At 36.1% G+C, this 24,387-nt stretch overlaps 1 protein-coding gene and 1 long non-coding RNA gene across 3 annotated transcripts; one reads left to right on the forward strand and one right to left on the reverse strand.

Moving 5' to 3' along the window:
- The first annotated feature begins 18,890 nt into the window (after window positions 1-18,890).
- LOC123670652 lies at window positions 18,891-20,336 on the forward strand. Its single transcript, XR_006745952.1, has 2 exons — window positions 18,891-19,189; window positions 20,149-20,336. It is a non-coding gene; the product is annotated as an uncharacterized LOC123670652 (long non-coding RNA).
- LOC123670651 lies at window positions 19,210-20,151 on the reverse strand. Of its 2 annotated transcripts, none has more exons than XM_045604163.1 (3): window positions 19,850-20,151; window positions 19,714-19,798; window positions 19,210-19,622 (listed from the first exon to the last, which is right to left on the reverse strand). In XM_045604163.1, the coding sequence occupies exons 2-3, from the start codon at window positions 19,730-19,732 to the stop codon at window positions 19,225-19,227; spliced, it is 417 nt and encodes a 138-aa protein (XP_045460119.1). In that variant the 5' UTR covers window positions 19,733-19,798; window positions 19,850-20,151; the 3' UTR covers window positions 19,210-19,224. The 2 variants fall into 2 exon arrangements, with proteins under 2 accessions (XP_045460119.1, XP_045460120.1); XM_045604164.1 differs by having other exon boundaries at window positions 19,714-19,804.
- Window positions 20,337-24,387: the final 4,051 nt, after the last annotated feature.

Raw genomic sequence — 24,387 nt, forward strand, 5'->3', positions numbered from 1 at the left:
GAATATCCAGAGGTGCTGTTTACCAGTTATAGACGCTAAAAAAACACATGTTCTCATCAGGCTTGTCGGCGTTCGCTTGCCTAAACGTTACCGAAATTTATTGCCTCTTGGGGCAGCTTCTGGATTTTTTTCTGGTCTGAATGATTTCATAATGTAGGATCCAGTTATTGTTCCCTGTGAATAATTGCGATGGTCAACCGGATGCTTGGAGACCTATTAGTTTCTTCTAGTGTCGAGGGCATGACAGTTTCAATGAATTTACAGGGAACGAACTGTTATTGTACATATAATGTAAAAAGGATGTGTTACTCTTCGAGGTGTCGAAGATAAGTCATGGAGTTGTAAATCTTGAAGAGATTTACTAGGGGGTTGTGAAAGTTCGAAGACAATACGGTCGTACCAGATGTGTCACATCTGTGTATCAGGTTCTAGTCCTTCGAGAATATTCGATTTCCAGGAATCCGCGAAGATCTTTGTGGGCGGTACGGCAAAAGTCTTATTGGACTAGGGGATGGTACTTTCCCTAAGGGTGTGGTCAAGCCGAAAGAAGGGAGGTCGATATTCGAGACAGGGTAAGTTCCAATCGGCAGAGCCAGTTCAAATTAAGTCGAAGACGGGTAGAGTTCAAGTTAAGACGAAGACGAAGTAAGAGTAAGTTTAACTTAAGCCGAAGACGAGTCAAGTTCGGTCGGTCAACTTAAGACGTAAGACGAAAAGACGGTTCGCGGACTAAATTAAGACGAGTTAGAGACGAGACGACCGAAAACTTGAAGTACGACGAAGACGTGATAAACGAAGACGTTTCGAGTAATCAACAAACGAGTTAAAGACGAAATTCAGTACCATAGTGAGAAACTTGTAATTAAGACGTAATTAGGGTCTTCTCAATACTGTATAAGTGTGGCTTTGTAAATAGATGTAAATAATTGAAAAGAGTTTAATTTTTACAAATCCAACAAAGTCACGGAGAAAAAGACCAGGTAATCGAATTATACCTCTAGACGATCGATTAACCAAGCCTACAATAATGTTTATTACATTCCACGTTTCCTTATTCATCTATTCAATTTCGATTAAAACATTTTTTTACACAATGAATCTATGATTACCAATTCACCAATCCAACATCCCCCCCTCCATTATTTTGCTTAGTACAAAACCTGCAAGGGTGTCAACGACTTGTATTCTTGCCAGGACGGTAGAAACGCTAGAGCGGACCCTGGAGCCCCATTTTCCAATGTTAATTTTTAGCATTCCGTAAAGTTAGCTTCTGTTAGGGCGGCAAATTGGGTCTCTACCTAGGGCGGTAGTTTGGCTAGCGACGGCCCTGTCATCTGCAAATGAACGGAATTATATATATATAATTAGATCTAGGTGGTCCAACAGAACCTGCAATTGTTAAAAATGACCATTAAGAATGTCTATCCATCTGGCTGGTCGTAAACATCTAGAAATCTGCCATGGTTAAGTTCGTTAATGAAATGGATAGGAAAACAACTTCTGAACAGACCATTGTTTAGAAGTTGTTTTCCTATTCATTTCAAAATTACAGATTGGATGAAAGTTTGCATTGGATGTGAAATGATGGAAGAAAATCTAAAAAAAAATAACTCAATATCTCTGTGCTCTAAAAATTTCCTTAGTTCACGTTAGTGCTTCCCTCATTATTTTAATAGTATTTTCCTAGGAAATGACTGCAATATCTAGTTTACCAAAGCATACGCCAACCCCTATTTGAAACAACGGTGTTTTAGACATACGCGAAAAGTCATGTCCGTAAAAGACGTATGCCAACACAGAGGGGTCAAATTGGCCCACCTCTTTGATGGTTTCCGGTCTCGCGTCACTGGCCTGTTTTTCAGCATCGTAGGACAAACGTCCTGGACCGTTTGATTTAAACCCCGTGTTTAAACACGAAAATTCGGGAGGTGTTTACGAGCCATTACCTCCGTTCTATAACAACAACCGTGCAAACGATTAACGATTCGTTTGAATTGGGGTCCTGTTTTAACCGATTACGCTGCGAATATTTGTGCGGTAGTGACTGAACATAATCTGTGTTCGAATGGGGAGTGCCATGAGCGAATAGGCCAATTGGAAATTATGGTGATTTCATTTGAACTGGTAGGGGAGTGATACTGGGAACTGAAACTGAGAATTTTGTCAATTTTCGGTATGATTTTTTTTTTTGAGTGCTTCTATCTCGTTATGTAGTTTCGCCACCATTCATATGTATCTATATACCACGTCACTCAAAAAGTCCCGCCTTGGAGCTAAGAAGGCACCACCAGTGTTATACAACTTTTTTTTCTAGTTAGTACCAAGCTTTGAAATAATTTCGGTAGATGAAATCAAGTCTGGCTCGAGATATTGAAGGCTTAGGGTTGCAATTGAAGATGTTCTTTGAATATAAAGAGTTATGTGTATTGATAAAACATCATGAAAGATAATATTCATGAATATCTATACCATATAAAATATAATTTATAAATATACTGTACCATTACTAGACGTCTTAGAAATAAACAAACACAATACAATGAAAATATTGCTCAACCACTCAACAGATGTTCACGACTCACCGATGTTGAATATCAAATAGGAATTATTTATTCCTCCAATTTTCTCAGTTCTTTGTTGTTAATATGTACCTATTCCCATATAGAGGTTTGGCAAATACAGTTGGAAAGATAGGATATTCAACGTTATTCCAGAGAACACTCATGGTCCTGCGGAACAATGCAACAATTAAAATATCTGCATCATAGGATATCGAATAAATGAGTGTTTTCTTTCAATAGTGAGGTGGGGATGGTCACCACTACGGATTGATTTCTTGATAGTTGGATATTAGTCATGCTCCAATAATGGTATGGGTTGCTAGACCATATGGGTTGCAAACAAATACGACAATGTTATTCCATTGTATGTGAAGAAAACATTTGCAACAATGAATGACACAAATAATTTGTCTGTGAAAATAAGTACTTAGACTATTCGCAAATTTTTTGTGCAAATAAAATAAATTCTATGAAAGTAAGAAATATAATGGATGATATGCTAAATCGAAGGCAGGCAAATTCAAATTGGATGTTCGAATAATTCACATTGTTGAGTTTAACACTACCCAAATCTATTATAAAAAGATAATAAATAATTAAATATCTCTGAGCAGATTCGAATAATACAATTGTCGTATTTATTTTCGACCTATATATGGTCTGATAACTCATTCAAGAGCAGAGCAACTAAACAGTTGTCTATCAAGCCGTAAAGTTGTACGGTAACCATCCCCACTCAGCCATTGATAGAGAATACTCGTTTACTCGATATTGTATGATGATTTGGTTGTTGTATTGTTCAGCTAGACCATGAGAAAACACTAGAAAAACGTCACATTTCCTATCTTTCTAGATGCATTCTTCAAACCTGTATATGAAATTTGTGCATCACTAAGTTTAGTAATTCAAAATGTGAAAATTTAAAGGAGCTACTGTGTAGCGAAGTATTGCAATTTAATTGTTATTTAATAAAATAATGAAAATTTGGACAACTTTTATGTAATATCAGAATGGATTTTGCTTGAGCATCATATTTTCCCCATTTTCATAGTTTCCCCAGAAGTTTCTCAGGATTCAGTGGCAAATGGAGCAGACCGTCTCACGAAAAAGTGTTTTGAAAAACCAGGTCGTTTCTTTCCCCAACGAAAACCCCCAAAAACAACCGCAGTTCGATTCACAACTTTGATGTGAACCGGCAGAAATCGTCATAAATTACCCTTCTGATCTCATCGAACCGCTAAAGAGCTGCTTGGAACTCTAGCAGGTGCCGCAAGATTTAGTTTCTGCGAGGGTCAGACAAAGGTCCTCATTTTATTTATATCCGTGGAATATTTGTCATCCTGTTGCCCGGCAACGGAGAGGAAAAAATTGGGTGGAAGATTGGATTCTGGAATATCATTCATCTTTTTCGGAATTGGAGGATAACCAGGTCTGCCAACCTTGCGAACGGATTATTCACTTATGAATTGAGGTTGTGGGTGAGCTATAATTTACATGAATTCATGTGTATTTACATATTTATAACTATTTACTTTTGTGGATAGGTTGAAGAGAGTACCTAAAATGTCTGTTCTGGACTATTATAGTGACGTGATTGATTGGTTTTAATTTTAATCATTCAGGATTATACAGGATGTATCCAAATTAGATGTGAACCTTGAAGAAGGTGTTAGTATCACTCATTTGCTGTCGATTCATCCAAATTTATTGATAATCGAAAATCCGCCTGAAATATTCTCGCTGCTTCGTCTATTCTAACTCTAACGATGTTAGATTCAGACTTCTCGCTGGCCATCTTGTTGAAGATGAACGTCCTTCAATTGCATAGGCTTGTTCTGAATGATTCGGTCAAGTTCATACGAATTTTGATTTGTAGAGATTCATTTTCACAAAGGAAATCATTTGTGTCATTCATTATCGCAAATGAATTCCTTGCATACTCATCCTACGGTTGGAAAGCGACTAATATTCAAATCACAGCACTACATCAGGCCGCAACTGTGACCATCCCCACTACGCCATTGAAAGGGACCCCTTGTTTATCAATATCGTATCGCGCAGATATTTTGATTGTTGTACTGTTTCATTGGACTTTGAGTATTTAAATTTGAATAGGGAGTTGTGCCTGTCGTTGAGAACGCATTTTCCCTTGAATATGATAGTGAACATTTTTCCGAGATCTGATTATTCCTTCACATAATATTTCTCTTCAAAAATGTTCTACCATCAAAGGATACCTCACACTTCATTAGTGAAAGTGGCCTCCTATCAAATTGGTTGAATTTTTGATATGTTGTTGTCCAAGTCATTTCAAACAAAAGTTCCAATAGTTTTTCTATAGGCTAGTTTTGACGCTAGAGGCTTAAAAATACTCCCATTTGTTCTCCATTGTTAAACAATACAAAACGTTGTTCTTAGTCATTGAAATGAGATGCTATTAAATCGATCAAATGTCACAACACCAAAGAACAATGCATTCAATAATATCTCATAAATGACTGTTCACATCTTGATTACTCAGAATGGTGATGATCATCCAGAATAACGTTTGGTATTGTGCAGCAATGAGGAACGAATGAGTTTTCAGGGACCTCTAGCGTCAAAACTAGCCTATAAAGAACTTTTGCCTATTGAACTTTTTGTTTGAAATGACTTGGACTATAACATATCAAAATTCAACCAATTTGACAGGATGTCATTTTCCCTAATGAAATATGCAGTATCCTTTGCATCGCTTTTGCACGTACCTCCACCATTGGGAGGTGCATTCGCTGAATACAATTAATCAGCGGTCCTCATGTCCACACACGCCCACAGTGTAGGACGTGGGGAATGAAGTTAACCTAACTTTTCGTGGTCGAACTTCCTAAACCAATTCGGAGAAAAGAGCCGGTATTCGTTACATCCGCGGTTCATCAGGGTCCTTTCAGGAAATCTACTTTTCCTCGTGATCACCACATTCATTCAGTAACAGGGCTGATTGCTTGGATTCCACTGGAAGAAGAGTCCGCTGATGAGTGATGCGGCATCCGGGGATATATCACAAAAACGTCATTGAAAGTTGTTGTAGTCGTGAGATCGATCGGCAGAGGGCACTGGTCAGGGACGGATCTCGGTGGAACGTCAGGTTCGAATTATCGATGATATAAAATTGACTCTTGACTTTGGTTGGCCGGTCAAGTTTTGTGTTTTCAGATATGTGTATGTTACAGTTCAACAATAGAAATAGATTATTCTTCCGTCTTTTCAGATTTTCCACCTTTCATTTTGTTTGCAAAATAGTATGATAAATCAAAAGAGAAATGCTATTAGGTAATATTTTGGCATTCTGTAACATTGAAAAGCATTCTTCGTCTAACTGACCTAACTGATAACTGTCTTTGAATTATTTTTTTCGAGAGGTATTGTAGATCTTATGGTGAAATGTTTGTGATGAATCTTTATTTGTCATGAAAAATATCCAAGAATAACTTACAGACGCAGTGACAGTAATAATGCAGTATGAAAATATTCGCAACTTGATTTCAGAACAACAGTTGACTTATTGTTCACAGTTCATTAGAACAAGATACCACAAATATAATTTCTGTCATCTTGCGAACCTTTACAGGAGTGTACTCAGTTAGAGTGACACAAAACACATAAAATAGGTATTTTCATAACAAGTGTGCGAAATGTTACTAATATAATAATGAGAAAAAGTATTTTTTTGTGTGGAGAAGGTCCATTGTGCAGATTTTCCATCTAGCACCATATCCAATAAAACAAAAATGAAACAACGACTTCAGTCAGAGACTTCTGAGCGTTCATCATTCACGAGTAAATTGTATCCTTGGAGACCAAATAACTGTATATGTATATACATATGTGGTTTGCGATTGGCAATTAATGAACGAGTTCTTAAAAGCTTCTAACGTTTTGTTTGAAATTTCTATGGTTCTGACGCTCGGAATTGATCTTTTAAACGATCAAAATTTTCGTCATTTGCAGGAGGTTTTAGTTTTCTTCTTTAATATGAAGAAATCTACAGCTGAGGGTCTTCGAATGTTCTTAAATACCCATGATGATGCTGCTATTTTTGAAAGAACGTGACCAGAGTGGTTTCAACAATTCAAGAAGCGATTTTGACGTCGAAGACTAGCATGACGGTGGAAGATAGAAGGTTTTCGAAAATGCAGAATTGGAGACATTATTTGATCAAGACTCGTGTCAAACTCAACAAGAATTGGCAGGATCTTTGGAAGTGACCCAACCAGCCATTTCAAAACTCCTGAAAGTCATGGGAATGATTCAGAAACAAGGAAATTGGGTGGATAACTAGTTGGAGCAAGATATATTGAACGGCGTTTGTTTGCTTGTGAACAGCTGCTTGCAAGGCAAAGACAGAAGGGATTTCTGCATCTCATTGTGACTGAAGACAAGCATAGAAAAAAACGGCTCCAATACAACGAGAGACATGATAAAGTAATTTTACAGCATGACGATGCTCGACCCCATGTTGCGAAAGTGGTCAAGCCATACTTGAACGACAAGACGTTGATTCCTCGGATTATCACTTGTTTCGATCAATGACACACGGCCTGGCTGACCAGGTCTTCCGGTTTTATGAAGAAGTATCGATTCTATCGAATTGGCTCGATTCGTGGATCACTTCTATAGATGAGTTTTTTCAATGCGGGATTCATACGCTGTCCGAATGATGGGAGAAAGTAGTGGCCAGTGCTGGACAATATTTTGAATCAAAGATGAATAACCAGTTTTTGACAATAAAGCGTCGAATTCCTGAAAAAAACGGTCGAGGCAAAGTAGGACGCCTATGTATGAAAATTCTTTCACAGGAATTCTCAAAAAATTGAATCCATTCAGAAAATAAAATTCAATTTGAAAACCGAAAAAAAATCCTGAACATTGCAGGTTTTTCGCCATTTTGGAATTTTTTAGAATTTCCACCTTTTCTGAATTGAGCACTCGAAAATACTGTGGTGTAACCAGAAATCGTAACTTCAGAGTTTATACATAACTGACCACACTCAAAAGAATATTGCTCAGAAATAACTGTATCTCGCTTATTCTTCGAAAATGGGGTCTATGTCATAAATCATCTACGTGACTTTATATGTTTGTCCGGTTTATAATGAAACACCCTTTATTTTGACTCGCCAGCTTCCAGTTAACACTGTTGGTGGGAATTTTACCCACCATTTAGCATGATATAACCTTTCACCTGATTTTCAAGTAATCTTGTTCATGCCAACTACACCGAAAGGAGATGAAAGGAACGCGTTTGTTGAAAATATACATTCCGTATAAAAATAACGCAATTCCGGCCAGATTAATTCGATTTCCAGTACAGCCCCTTTGAAAATTATAGCCTCTGGCTAGTCCCTTGAGGGCCTCGACAATCCCACTGTCACTTCAATACCACAGCACTAAATCAAAGAGATCCAGTCTTCCACAGATCGTAAATAAACACTTAAACGGCTTTTCTTGCTGGGTCATTTCATTCAGTAGAGCGAAAAAATAAATTAGGTACATGATGCTTTAGAATATACAAAGATAGGAAGACTGCATGGATGGATACAAATTATGCGAGTGTTTAAAAGGGAATACTCCCACGTCAGTTCAAAACGAAGTTATAGGTTTTCCTCTTACAACTTCTCCCGATTTTTATGCGGTTTTCACATAATTTTTTCGAACAATAATCAACTTTGTAAAATGACAATATTTCAAATTTACGAATGAGAAAAACATGTTGGTAACTTTTTGTTTTTCGCAAAAAAATTGATTATATGTTCCATGTCCAAAGCACTGATATATTTTTAAAATATTCTTGAAAAAAATTTTGAGGTGGAACTATAATTTTGTGGAAAATATCGACAGTCGTACAGTGCTGCCCTCTACTTATATGATAAAGATGAAGTGAATGTAGAACTCCGTACACCGTACAAAGTTTGGTAATCGCAGGAGCGCCAGACAGTTAATGAATGGGTACCTAATGTTTGACTGATACGCGGATATCCACGTAGTGGTAATCCCTCTTAACAGTAACGATAAGGTTCGACTCGTGGAAAATGAATCCGTTCAAAGCTGCTGATTTACATCAGTGATTTCCTCATTCATTTCGAATTCTGACGCCGCTGTTAACACGCACTTTTGAACGGAGCTCGAAACTTTAATTCTATATACAGGGTGAGTAAACACTGCTGGATTGTCGATAACTCTTGGAAACTTTGAGAAGGAGAATGATTCAAATTTTGACGAAATGGACAGTACTCTGCTCATAAGATGAAATTATTTTTGACCTTACAGGCTGGTCTACAGGGTCTCTAGAGTAACACCATGTTTTTTTGATTGAGAATGCCCAGTTTTTATATCATACTCATGATTTCCATGAAATTCTGATTTTGAAGTACCCCACTTGTCATAATTTGTATGTGGTATTTTGTTTTGCAAGGAGCTTGAAATTGTTATTTCATATTGTAGTGAATTTAATATGAGCGTTTCAATCAACAAGACACAATCAGTGTATTTCTTAAAAATTCTATTAAATGCAAATTGGCAGTCGATAGTGGAATAATACAGCATGTATTAAGATTCAATTACCTGGGAGTGAAAGAAACCTGACAGAAGAGGTACGAACACAAGCTATAAAAGCACCGAGAGTCAGCGGCTATCTGAGATTTAGTGTGGAGGAACAAAGCTATGAGCTCACAGAATCTACAAAACATGTGTGAAACCTTCTCTCACATATATGCATGAGAAACCAGAGCCGAGACATTAACAACAAAAAGAATAATGAGAACCAGAGAGACATATATTATTATTAGATGCGATCAATATGAAATTTTGTAAGAGCCTCGAAATTGTGATTCTACTCCCAAATGCAAATTTTCATTTCGATTGAATATGTAGTTGAAGAATCAACAAGAAAAACAATTGGACCTACGGAACCCCTAGTTGCCCGTTATCTATTCGATATTCCAAACTACCCAGTCATTGAAGTCATCAGAGGTAACTATTAGTTAATATTAAGAAATTAATATTTTTTTATGAACTTTTATCGGAGTATGAAAGAGATCAAAACATGAAGATAACTGATACATGACATGAAGACCACAACAAAGGACAAAATAACATTATATCACGATAAAATAGATCTTGTGGTTTCCACTTCCACGAAATTTATTTAAAAGATGGTGGCCTCTGATTGGTTCATTTTACAATTGGGAAAATAATCCAACTTAAAATCTAATTCCTGAAATTCATTGAGCGAGTTTCGCATCAGTGCTTCTTTGGAAAATTTTTTCCATTATAATTCCGCTTTGGAACGACAGTGGAAAATCCAAGAATACAAACCTGTTGCGTTATCGAGATATCTTCAATATAAAACACCAGAAAATATTCACTGAGTATAAACGGCGGTCGTTTGTCTTGGCTTCCACCGTATTACTCCCTGGTGCCTGTGAAAATTTATAGTCACCCCGGTGATACAATTAAAACAAAAATCTTCAACGCGTTATCTCAGCTCAGGCTTTAAAATTTGCATTAGAAGTGTATAAATTTTGAAGTGAGTAAATTTCACGGTATCAGAGTGACATTCGGATTTTTTCTGGGAATAAATGTTGAAGAATTCAGTAATTATTTCGACTTTATGTTCAGATTTTTTTTTAATTTTCGTAATCATATTTGAGCGCTCGTTTTCTGAACCGATCGCTCTATTAGGTTATTAGGGGAAAGCGTACGAATGGTTATTCCTGTACCTAGATAATAGGATTACAATCCTTTAAAATATTTGATAGAGGAAATACATACATGTATGTTCTTATGGTAAATGCATAAGGAGTTCCACAGGAATCTATACTTGGACCTCTGTTGTTTATCAGAGTCATTTACCACTCTTTATGCAGATGATCCGACATTTCTGTTTAGTGATGAAGACCCAGACATTTTGAAGGCCAAAATTATGAATGATTTGTTGGAATTTTCTGCCTGGTCTAGTGTTACTACGTTTACTTTATTTCAGTTAAATATGATTAGTTATGGGATTCGTAGTTGGGGGAGTTCTCCTCATGCTAAAAATGTTTTTTTATCACAGAAGAGAATTCTAAGGTGTATTTCAAATGTCTCATCTCCTGTCGACCTGTTTTTATTAATCTGATAATTTTAACTGTGTATGGCGTTTATATATTGGATTTAATCACATCAGTGCATAGAAATAAGAACAGCTATTTGAGGAATGCTCATGACACAAGGTATAAATCAAACTTCTCTATACTGTCTATAGAAATCTGTAGGATATCACATTTATTAATGAGAATTAAACTTTATATTAGGCTTATTGCCTTATTAGATATTGCCTTAGAATATAAATTTAAAATGAAAACAAAAAACAATCTTGTTGACATGTGTCCCTATTTTGTTGCAGAGTATTTTGAAAAAACTCATTGAATTATGTCCAGACTGCAACATTTAAGTTATTGACCTACTGTGTTACTAGTAATTTGTAATATTTTCAGTATATTTATTTATTACATTACTGTGTTTGTTAACTAAAATAATTGCTTGATTCTAATATTTCAAGGTAAATTCTAGTTTCAATTTTTGTTTGTGACTATTTTAACTCATGTCATCTGTGTACATGATGTCGCGGACATTTCATTGCAAATGCGAGCGGAAGGCAATGTTTTGAATACATCGCATGCGAGCTTTTAGTCTCAAAGTTACTTCCACAGTAATTCACAGTTACCTCCCACTGTTGCATGGGCATATTCTCTTTCTTCACAAAATTTGTGATAACGAGAACTGAGTTACTAGAACTTAATCAAAACTCCCAATCCTAAATAACTTTCAGAGCTCTGTAAGAGAAAATTACATTAGCAGAATTGAATCGACGGATTTTCATTCACCCCCTTTTCACCTACTGAAAATTTCTTAATTTCATGTTATACAACCCACACCCGCTCCAAATTTCCTCAGTGGAAATTCCTCTTTCCCGCTCTAGGTATCGGGATGAAGCCGATTCTCCATAAAGGGGATTTATTATTTATTTTATTTCCGTAAGGAGGGTCGTTTATGGTGTGCATGACCCATTTTCATTCGAGATTTGGTAGCTCACGATTTTGTTTCGTCTTTAGTACTTCTCCCTGCTTTCATTCAGAATTTATTCCCTCCTTTTATACCTCGAATCGCGATTTAAAATTCCGTTAACCCAAAAAACAGGGATTTCCCGTCAATCTGACGGACAAAGGACGTGTTTCGTTTTTTTTCCGTTTCTTGTGAAATTATTTCAAGAGAAGGACTTTTTTAGAGTTGAATGAGTTCTTTGAAATGCTTGTTGACTGAGGTTATCTAAAAAATTCGAATGGAGTCTTTTTGAATGTTTTAATTAATTCCAGGGTGGCATACCATTTAATTCCAGTAATTAATTCTCCCTCAGTGGAAAAATGGTTGATTATACACCAATAGTATAAAATACATGATTTTTTTCTGAGCAGCGTTTAAAACTCCAGGCAGCTACAAAGAATCGAGGAAAAAAGCATTCCCGTATTTACTATTTTTTGCACGACTTGACTGTATCGGGTGTCTCAAATTCGTTATCAGTCAGGGTATCTCAGATTCCCTTTGAACTATTAGGTGTACAACTTTGCTTCCTCCGTTTTGCAATAGATGGCTGTAGCGGTAAGTGGTAGTCGAAATAAATAGATCGTAGATGCAATACAATTAGCTTAGCTATTTGTAAACATAACACCATCGAAATTTTAGTCGATTTGTGTCTGCATCATAAAGTTATTCTGGATTAAACATGTCAGCTTACGAATCAAATTCTCGTCATTTGTGGAAGGTTTTAATTTTCTGCTTTAATATAAAGCAATCTGCAGCTGAAGCTCATCGAATGCTCCCAAATACTCATGGTGAAGTCGCCATTAGTGAAAGAATGTGCTGAGAGTGATTTCAACGCTTCAAGAACGGTGATTTTGACGTCGAAGACCAGCATGGAGGTGGAAGAGAGAAGGTTTTCGAACATGCGGAATTGAAGGCATTACTTGATCAAGACTTGTGTCAAACGCAACCAGAATTGGCAGGATCAATGGGAGTGACGCAACAAGTCATTTCAAAATGCCTGAAAGTCATGGGAATGATTCAGAAATAAGGAAATTGGGTGCCGTAAGAGTTGAAGCCTAGAAATGTTAAACGGAATTTGTTTGCTTGTGAACAACTGCTTGCAAGGCAAAGACGGAAAGGATTTCTGCATCGCATTGTGACTGGATTCATTACGATAATCCCAAGCGCAGAAAATTATTGGGGATATCCCGGCAATACTTCCACGTTGACAGTCACACCGAATATTCACTGTTTCAAGGTCATGATCAGCATTTGGGGGACCACCTCGGCTTAGTTTATTATGAGTTTTCAAAACCGACTGAAACAATCACAGGCGATCGTTAACGAACGCAATAAATTTGAGCCGAGCATTGAAAGACATACGACTGCAATACAACGAGAGACATTATCGCATCTTAAACAATTTTATTGGTGGTGATCTCGCCGACATCTTTATGATGAACGAAAATCATCTCCGGGGCCACCGGTATAAGTTATATCACGAGGTGTTTCGTACACGTGCGAGAGAGTCTTTCCTGCCGAATCGGGTATTCGGTAGGTGGAACTCTTTACCGGAGAGTGTCGTGGGTGCTGAGAGTGTGAATTCGTTCAAAAACAGACTAGACTCTATTTTTGCTTAGAATGTCTTTTGTTTTGTTTCTTACATTTATCTCCTAAGGTGTTTATTTTTCTTTTTTGTATGAGATTTATAGGCCATATGGCCTCATCTCAGTATTTTTTATAATAATAATAATAATAATAATAATAAAGTGATTTTACAGCAGGAAAATGCTCGACTCCATGATGCGAAAGTGATCAAGACATACTTGGAAACGTTCTACCCATTCGCCGCATTCTCCAGACATTGCTCGCTCAGACCATCCCTTATTTCGATCAATGCCACACGGCCGGGCTGATCAGCACTTCCGGTCTTATGAAGAAGTAAAAAATTGGATCAATTCGTGGATAGCGTCAAAAGATGACCAGTTGTTTCAACGCGGGATTCGTACGCTGCCCGAAAGATGGGAGAAAGTAGTTGCCAACGATGGACAATACGCTGATCATAATGTATAACCAGTTTTTTACAATAAAGCCTCGAATTCCGGAAAAAACGGAAAGTAAGGTTGTACGATTATTAAGAAAAAAATCAATGACATATTTTCGGGATTGATTTTTGAGAGAATTAATTTGGTGAGAACCAAATGAATTACACACGCATTACTAACCCTCGGGTTTGCAAGACGTCGTTCTCGAGCCATAAAAATCTACTCAGAAGAGAATAGGACTGCTCAGTTCAAAACGAAATTATAGATTTTTCCTCTCAAAACCACTGATTTTTATGAGGTTTTCACATAATATCTTTAAACAATAATTTACCTTTTAGAATGATAATATTTTTAATTTACGATTGAAAAAAAAAATTTGTTTTTCGCAAAATAATTGATATGTTCAATTTACGAAGCACTGATATATTTTTGAAATATTCGTAAAAACAACTCTTGAAAAAGTCTTCGTACAGTGCTGCTCTTTACTTATTTGCTCCGAAAGAAGGAAGAAGATGAAATGAATTTATAATTTCATACACCGTACAAAGATTGGTTATCGCGGGAGCGCCAGAAGGGAAATGATTGTTTGACTGATACGCAGAAAGTCACGTGGTGGTAATCCTTCTTCAGTCTTTGGTATATATAAAAAACCATTTTCCAGCTTTCAAAATAATTGAATATCAATTTTTTGTGCACATGAATTCATTTTTTTGCAAAATGACAATTCTAACTCTGCAGAAGAATCTCGAGAAAGGCTAAGTGGAAATGAAACAATGCTACGAGTTTGATTTGATAAAAATGAAGATTTACAGACGTAAAGGATGCCTCTCCTTTTGGTCCTAATTAATCTAATTGGACTTTCACTGTTTTTGGAAGGGATGAGGGAAAAACGTTGCCGCTCTTCGTTTGAGCTTTGGGATAATTTATTCATTTCTCTTTAACACATTGATATTACATCCAGTACTGTGTGCCTTGCTCGCGCAATAATGTACAGCATCTCAGGTATGGCGATTTTGATGCAATATGATACATGTATTCGGGTTGGGATATCAAAGGTTCTATAGGAATTTCATCTTTTAAATATACGGTTTGAGTTCTGCATGCTTATAATAGTATTACTAATGTGAAGAAGTTGTCATAAATACTTCATATTTTTGGAATGTTTTTCTCATGGAATACAATCAGTAAAAATCTATGGAAGATGATTCCTCAATGTGAGGAACCTGGTACACCTGAGGATAATGGATAATGTCCAATTTGGTCCACCCTGTACAAATTCCCCAATACTCTTCGGAACATAAATTTCGATAAGATTTTGTCTTATCCTTCAATTTATTGTGGTGATTTCAATTGTCTTTAATTAATGTGGTATATAATGAAAACTATAATATTTATTACTCTTTTCTATTTTGTTTTCAGATTTAATTATAACATATGCGTCGTCAACTTCTGGTGAAAAGGAAGGATGAAAGGATTCTGTTTACATGAAGAAGAAGCCCCTCTATATAAATAAGTCATCATCATGTTATTTCGTGAAAAAATACACATACCAATCACTACACCCATACGGAGAGACAGAGTTTTTGGTGAGGTTTTTATCTGTTTTCTTGTGTCATACGTTGAAATGTACTATGTGAAATTAGGCGGTCACCAAACGTATCTTTCAATAAATCGATTGTGGCACGAGCTGTGTGACATGTTGCGCCGTCTCGTTGGAACCACAGCTCCTGGACATCATGGTTGTTCAATTCAGGAATGAAAAAGTTAGTGATCATGGCTCTATACCGATCACCATTGACTGTAACGTTCTGGCCATCATCGTTTTTGAAGAAGTACGGACCAATGATTCCACCAGCCCATAAAGCGTACCAAACAGTCAGTTTTTCTGGATGTAACGGTGTTTCGACATACACTTGAGGATAAGCTTCACTCCAAATGCGGCAGTTTTGTTTGTTGACGTGGCCATTCAACCAGAAGTGCGCTTCATCGATGAACAAAATAAAATGGACGTAGTGTGCGATACGTATTCCGCACAGAACCATTATTTTCGAAATGAAATTGCACTATTTGCAAGCGTTGTTAACTCAAAGTTATATACCTCGAAAAAAAACACCCGTTACATAAATTATTATAAACATATTATAAAGAGAAAAAATTATATGTTCAACTCGGCAGCAAAGTAGATTGACTGCCAGCTGAGAGCTGCGGCAGTCAATCTACTACTTTGCTGCCTTGTAAAACAAATAACTATTTTGGATTCCTCTTCCTCAAAAGAATATTTATATACATATATGTACTAGAGCGAAAATAAAGAACAGTGAAGTTCCCTCTTTCAAAGGACGATAAAGCATAGAGTGCCATACTTATTGGCAGAGAACATTTAACTCTCTTTCCACTCTGTAAGGGAAAGCGCTCTTTGGCTGATCCATGAACAATAAAGGCATCATATCCGATGAGATTTATCTACACGAGGCTCAGTGATGAAACGAAATTCTACATTTATATGCTTCAGCAGATCGTGCATCTATTTTTCCATAGTGGAATCAAATTAACGATTGGAGTCAGCTATGATTGATACACGAACTGGATATTTACATACTAAACACACAATAACTAATATAATATCCGCCCATTTGTTTGTATTTTGAGTTCGTAAATTTGATATGACCAGATCACACGAATTATTTGCGTATCGAAAGTTTTATGTTTCTTTTTCAAAAAAGTTGATATTTTCGATTCTTTTATAAAATAAGTTTAATAAATAAGAGAGTTTTTTTGCAAGGTTTCTTCTCATTTCATCATTTTTTTATACTAGATACACAATAAAACTGATAAAATTCAAGTAACTTGATATGATTCAAGTACTCGATAAATAAATACTTGACTTGAGATTGAGAAACTACTGCTTCATTCGAGCTCGACTTGAAATCAAGTCAAGCTTAAGCCAAGTAGCTTGAACGTAAATACAAGGCGTGAATTCCCATTCACCCGCAATAATAATTTGAAAATATCTTCGCAACAAAGTGGTTTTTCAAAAAGTATCCAATGATGAAATATCCTTTAAACAATCCAAGGAATAACCTCATTTTTATCAAACACCTTGCCTGAGCAATTCGCTTCATAATAAGCCTGCACAATATCATTTTTTTCCAAAAGAGAATATTTCATTTTCGTTTCCAAACAAATTCGTGTCACGATACTTGCGAAATTATATTCAGTGAAATTCAAAAACCAGTAGAATTCTATGAGCTACGAAATTCCGTTGCTTAGCAACGAATATTAATATCCTTAGAACTGTCTTAATTTCTTCATTAATACTTACGTTGGAATCGAGGGTTCGACTCCCAACTAAGTTTCACCGAATTTTTTTTGTATAAATACATTTTAGCATCCGCAATTTTTGAAAATAGCAATAATTTAATAATTTTGACTCTAAGAAGCCATTCTAATTTTTTTTTGGAGGTTTGAACGAAACATTTGAATGGCTGTAGTAACGAAACCGTTTGATATTTTGCAATTCTGTTTTCATATTCGTGATTGATAATTGAAGGAGTAGAATTGTACAAAATTTCATCCATTTCGGGTGAAATTTTTTTATCGCTGTAGACATGTAAAAAAAAATTTGTGTTCGATTTTTGAAAAAATTTTTGCACAGAAATTCTTAGAAAATTGTGTTCATTCAGAAACTAAAATTCAATTTGACCGCCGGAAAAAAAAATTAGGAACGTTGCAGGTGTTCCGCCATTTTGTAATTCTTTTTTCGGATTTCATCAACTTTTCTGAATAGAGGACCCAAAAATACTGAGATTTGATCAAAAACCGTTTCTTTGAGTGTTATACAAAACTGACCACACCTATAAGAATCTTGCTCAAAATTGACGTTTAACACCCTGTATCTCGCTTATGCGTCGAAAACGGGATATATTGTATAAGGCAAAAATGATTCTCCCGATGTCCTCTACACGAATATATATGTTTGTCTAGTTTATGATGAAACACCCTGTATACTAGAGTGAAAATAAAGAACAATATGAAGTTCCTACTTTCAAAGGACGATAAAGCATAGTGCCATACTCATTGGCACAGAAAATTTAAGCCTTTTTCCACTCTATAAGAGGAAGCGCTCTTTGGCTAGTCCATGAAGGATAAAGGCATCATGTCCGATGGGATTTATCTACACGAGGCTCAGTGATGAAACGAAATTCTACATTTATATGCTTCAGCTGATCGTCTATCTATTTTTCCGTAGTGGAATCAAATTAACGATTGGGGCTCATGTAATACTGAGACAATAGAATACTAAACACATCATACTGATGCCATAATTGTCAGAATAAATCACGCGCATGAGTCTCTATGACCGAACCCAATCTACAGAGCAGGTACCAAGGTACTGTCGCTCTAACGAGGACACTTTTTCCGCTTTGTAGGGAAAAGTGCTCTTTTGCTGGCTCATGATGAATAAAGGCATCATATACGATGGGAATTTATCTACACGAGGGTCAGTGATGAAACGAAATTCTACATTTATATGCTTCAGCGGATCGCGTATCTATTTTTCCATAGTGGAATCAAATTAACGATTGGAGTCGGCTATGATTGATACACGAAGTGGATATTTACATACCAAACACACAATAACTAATATAATATCCGCCCATTTGTTTGTATTTTGAGTTCGTAAATTTGATATGACCAGATGACACGAATTATTTGCATATCGGCAGTGGAGTCGCCAGAATTAATTCGATGAAAGCGTTCAGTCATCACGGGTTCCGTAATGCGAAATTACACAAACACAAAATTGCGTTTTGGTATGTCGAAACGTTTATTATTGCGCTTGCAAATGTCTACATTCATCGTTTTCGATTATTTCACCCAATGGAAAAGGCCCCGCGACACTCAACGATCAAATGGCTTTAACAGTAAACGAATCGGGAATTTAAATCACGTTTTGGAGCTCTCTATCCTCGAAAAACCGATATTTTTCCCGCTGTTCATTCCGCGTGATTTTCATCAGTACGCCGATGATAACGACCGAATAAATTCTGGGTTGGGATGATCTCCAACTATTTTTTTTTACGCCCTGGAAATCGATCGAATCAGATTAGGCCATAATTGTCAGAATGAATCACTTGCATGAGTCTCTATGATCGAACCCAATCTACAGAGCAGGTACCAAGCAGCGTTGCCAACCCAAAATCTTGAGATTACCGTACCAGGGACGAGAAATTACCGTATTTGGGACACTTTTACCGTACACAGAACCACAGAAGTACATAGAGAAAGAGATAAACAATTCTTTCTATTCTATGGCCATACCTAACCTACAAATTGTAATTTAAACTTGTCAAAATTTAACTAAGCCCTAAATCAAAGATTAGGGAGAGAAAGAAAAAATGCTTTGTCAAATTAGTGGAATTTTTAATTCAATTGAATAAACATAATAAAATGTACAGAAGAATATATACATAAAAATAAGTAATATATAAGTAATCTTAAATGTGAATCATTATTCATTGCATAGATTTCTTAGTTTTTGATTTTTTGTATTCACTTAACAAGCTTAACAAGCACATTTCTTCCAAGTCATCATCATATCTTCTGTTGAATTTATTAACAAAGTTTGCTTTCAACTCATTAGCAAAAATAATATGAGCATCTTTGGAAAGGTATCGTTTTGATTCACATATCAATCTTGAGATATTTGTTCTATTGGTAGCCTCGATGGGTCTTCCTTTGCAAAAACAGTGGGGAACTTTACGCCTAAATATTTTGCACTTCAAAGAATTGATTTTAGCCTTCATTCTTTCAATTCTCTGGTTGGTTAAGGGGCTCAGCTTACTACCACTACGTTTGGGGGTGGCCGAACTGCTACTTGCTTCTGTAAAACCTTCCGATTCCATTGTAACATCTAGAAAAAAGAAAAACAATTTCATCTTATTGCATTTAACACTAATTTGAATTGATAATTTCATTCAACCACTTCAAGTAACTAGACTTACAAATATGATTTGCATTCATGTGTCCTCTTTTCAAAAATTTATATTTCAACCGTCTATGACAAATTCATCTTCATCAACTTCGATACTAGAACTGGAAGAATTAGAATACATATCAATTTTGTTCATTCTTGCATACATATTCTGAGTAGGTGTAAAATCTACGCAGTTACCATCTTTTTTCACACACTGAGACGTTAATAAACAACCATTGATTGTATTAGTTATTAACTTATTTCTTGATTTTGTTTTAACCAAGTTTATTTTACTGGAGACTCTTTTTCGCATTCAGCATTTGAGTGCGGAAGGGATAATATATTCAGTACGAACTGTGACAATTTCTGGAATTCAAATACACCCATTTCATTTGTATATTTTTGGAGTTTTCCCCAGAATATGTCAATGTCCTCGTTGATGTCTATTTTTTTTCTTCATCAGCAGTAAAATGGTAATCTGGCAGCAACCTCCACTGTTCATCGATTAGTTGACCTTCACTACTGTCATAAAAACGTGTCATATTTTGGAGCAAATGAGCTAATGATGGGAACTGCTGGTGTATATCTGAAGAAACTGCATTTTTAGGCACAAATATCTGCAATTTTGGCAAAATAAAATTGTCGAAATCATACCGTTTTCTAATTTCTACACAGAGACATGAGTAGAAAAGCTGGCATCTTTCAAAAAACATTTCTAATAACTGAGGCATTGAAATTACGAAATTACCGTATTTTGGCGTACGGTAACCCCTTCGGACCGTATACCGTATTTGGCATCAATTTACCGTACAAATACGGTAATTACCGTACGGTTGGCAACGCTGGTACCAAGGTACTGTCGCTCTAACGTGGACACTTTCGATCCGGCCCTCACTGGTGTCACTTCGACTTAGATCCTGTATAGTAAGTTAGTTCAACTGTGTTTGTTGTAATAAACTCTGCATCTTGGGTGATGGTATTATTTATTACATTAGAACCTCTAGATGATTTGACATATAGGAAAACAGGGAGAGATGACGAACCTTTTGGAAAATGCGCTGGAAATCTACTCTTTTGAACTGATCGTGGTCCTAAAATCATAAATAATTCTTTGGTTATTAATCTATTATATTATTACATCAACATGAAAACAAACTCAAACATATTTCAAAAATAAAATAAAATACAAAATTCTGATTTTGGCAATCTCTCCCGCATCCCATGGGTGAGATGACGCAATGGGTTTGGGAGAGATTGCTCAAGGGGCTCAACATAACATGCTTACTTTTCGGATATTGTTTTATTGCCACAGTAGGGGCCACAGTAGTTTTTAAAGAATGTGCACGTGTCATAAAGCCACCTGCGTCACTCCAAGTACTGAATCCATTCCACTGGAGATTTGGTATTTTCGTAGGGCTCCAAGCAATCTAAGCATTCATTTTCGTCGAAAGTTTCATCGTCTATGGAATTGTTTGTAGAAAACGCATCATTTTCTTCAGAGGAAGGACTTACCAACGTTTCACACGTTTTATTCGAGCAAGGTTGTTTGTCGTCAACTTCTTGGGTATGTTTTTTCTGATGTCTTTTGTAATGTTTTTCTAATTATCTTTTCTGACATGTTATTCTTCTTACAGTTTCCTACTTTTTACCTTTCCAATCTTTTTTTTATCTGAAATCATTCAAGTTTTTTGCAGACAAAAGCTCAAAATATTTATGCGCCCTTCTTTGTTCATACCTTCAGCTCGGGACATGTATAAATCTTTGGCATTTCGAATGCTCAAACTGGGATTTCTTTTTGAAAATAGTGTAAAAAGTCGGTATTTTAGGTCTGAAAAAAAAAAAACTATTATGCGTCATCTGTCCCGAAATATCATGCGTCATCTATCCCAAACCCATGGGATAGATGACACACCTGTTTAGGTTACAAAAAATTTCGAAAGATAGAGTTAGCTTAGTGACGATAGCTTTTATAATAACCCAACTTCAAACTAAAGTCGTCAGAACGCCGACTTTTAGCGGATTTCTAATTAAAAGTGGATCAAACTGAACACCTTGCAATCTTTGCATATATATCACCAAATATCTTGACTTTTTTTTAACGGCAAGATTAAACCGTCTTTATGCACCTGTCTTAGGCAGCCAACGCTGCGTGTACCAAAAAGGCGAATTATCGAATTGCGTTTTCTGTCCCGCCGCGTCATGTCTTCTTGTTTTACCCTACCTATATATTAATTTTTGAAAAGCTTTTTCGATTTTCGTCACAAAGTCTTGTTTTTGAAATTTCGGGCTATTTATAGTCCGTTTTGATGTGTGTAGGAGTGAAATATGCTGAAAAAGTGATGAGAATGAAATTTCCGAAAATTCGAAATTTCTGAATATCTAATTGAAATTATTGATTAATAATCAATAATCCCTGAGTCCATTTCAATCCACCAGTCTCAGTAAATATGAAACACATCATTACACAGTACACCTCCTTCATTTCAGATGTCCTCATAGCCCTCTAGCGGCAGTGTAAAATATGACTGGAATCTATCTATCAAAGTGCCATCGTAACTATCATAGAACCGTAAGGGGTCAATCCTCTTCAGAGGTAAATTTTCGCAAAATGAGTTTGCCATAAGGTCAGTCCTTCATTATCCTAACTGCCTTAAGGGTTGTCCAGACGATTCGAGTTTAGTCCCTTTATAATTGCAGAAGAGGTTACATGCTCCCACTAGGGTGATTTGTGTTTGAGATACTTCGAAGGAGTCGTCAGTTTATACAACGGATGTTTCGTGATTTCGACCCTGAGGTCATTTCATTTGTTGATCATTGATCTCTTAATTAATTCTTGAGGAATTAAGTTCGGACCTATAGAATACAAAGAATATAGATAATTCATTGAAGAGGATAAAAGAGATTCTGGAAATAAAACTACTACAATGTGTTGAAATATATTTTTTCCGCAAATATTAAAAAATGACGTTATTTTTTACGACAATGCTTTATGAAAAAGTATGATTTTTTCTCTAATTCTGTGGTTATTCCGTTCATTCTTCCACATCTTGTAGAACAAAATCGTGCGAGAATATTACAGAAACGCACAGTTTTCATGGTTATATTTTATTATTCTATGTTGGCACTCCGAACTTTCCGCTACGGCTTTATCTGTCAATTCATCAATTTGCCTTAAAGAAATCAGTTCTGCCAACCAACATTTTTCAATGCAAAAATCAATAAATTATATTTATGGAAATATTTCATTAATTTCAATGAAAATGCAATGAATTAGAGAAAATAATGTATAATACTCGTACAGAAGGCTCATTCTACCACTCGTTCATTCCAAAACTCGCCACTTCGTGGCTCGTTTTTGAATTTTGAACTCGTGGAAGAATATCGATGCCTTCTGCACTTGTATTATAAATAACTATTCCAGCCGTGAAAGCGAAAAAATAACCACAGATCTAAATAGAAATTCATAGAACTGATACCTTATTGACGGTAAAAACTATCAATCGGGAAATTGCAGTTATTTAGAATTGCTCCACATTTGTTCAACGCAATTTCTGATTTATTGATACTGAGTTCAACCAAATTTTGTGCAAAGTTTGTCAATGAAATATCTCTTGAATGCTCAGTTGTTCGTGCAAGTTGTGTCATCTGTCAAACTAACGTCGATATTTATTTGATCAGTAACTGCATGGCATTCCAGGGACGATGAATCTTGCATGCTGAATTTTTTCTCTCAGTTTTTTTATTTGTCAAAGAATCTTCTATACATATATCCTTCAGCTACTAGGCTCGATTTCGATCCTCCATGCTGTTTTGAACTGGTAATATCAGTTCCCATATCCAGAAGCAAACATCGTATACAGAACTCGTTGCTGGTTTACCCAGTTGATCAGGATGTTCTCGTAGAAATGAAGTCACTGACTGGTATTCTGCATTTAATTTATTTCTATGAGAGCTTTCTGATATACTTAGTGAACGTGATAATGGTGAGAGTCGTACACAGAACTCTCTACCTTGCTACGTTTACCCAGCTGATCAGGAAGATCTCATAGAGATGAATCAACTCGTATTTAGTCAATTTTTATGAGAGCTTCCTGATGTTTTAAGTAAATGCTTTAACACGGTGAGGAGCATGCACAGAAGTCAGGAAGATCTCATAGAAATGAACTGAATACACTATACCTAGTTAGTTCATCTCTATGAGAGATGTTAACGCAGAAATGGCGAGGATCATACACAGCTTATCAGAGAGATCTCATAAACTGACCCAGTATAATTGAATTTCTTTCTATGAGGGCTTCCTGATATGTATGCTAAGTGAACGCTGCAACTGAGAGGATTGTAGACCGTACTCAAGAAGATCTCATATAAATGAACTAACTCGTTATACTGTATTTTGTTCACTGTGTTCGCTGTGAGGATCGTACACATAACTCAAGAAGATCTTCTAGAAATGAACTAACTCGTTATACTGTATTAGTTCATTTCTGTGATAGCTTCCTGGTATACTCAGCTAACACAGCAATGGAGAGGGTCGTACACAAAGCTCTCTCCGTTATCGCCTTTACAGAACTGATCAGGAAGATCTCATAGAAATGAACTAAATCGGTATTCTGTATTTTGTTTATTTATGATATCTTCCAGACCAGTTCGGTAAAAGCGGTTACGAGGAGAGTTTTGTCTCCCATTGCTGTGTTAGCTGAGT

Source organism: Harmonia axyridis, chromosome 1 (genome assembly GCF_914767665.1).
Source record: "Harmonia axyridis chromosome 1, icHarAxyr1.1, whole genome shotgun sequence".
NCBI lineage: Eukaryota > Metazoa > Arthropoda > Insecta > Coleoptera > Coccinellidae > Harmonia > Harmonia axyridis.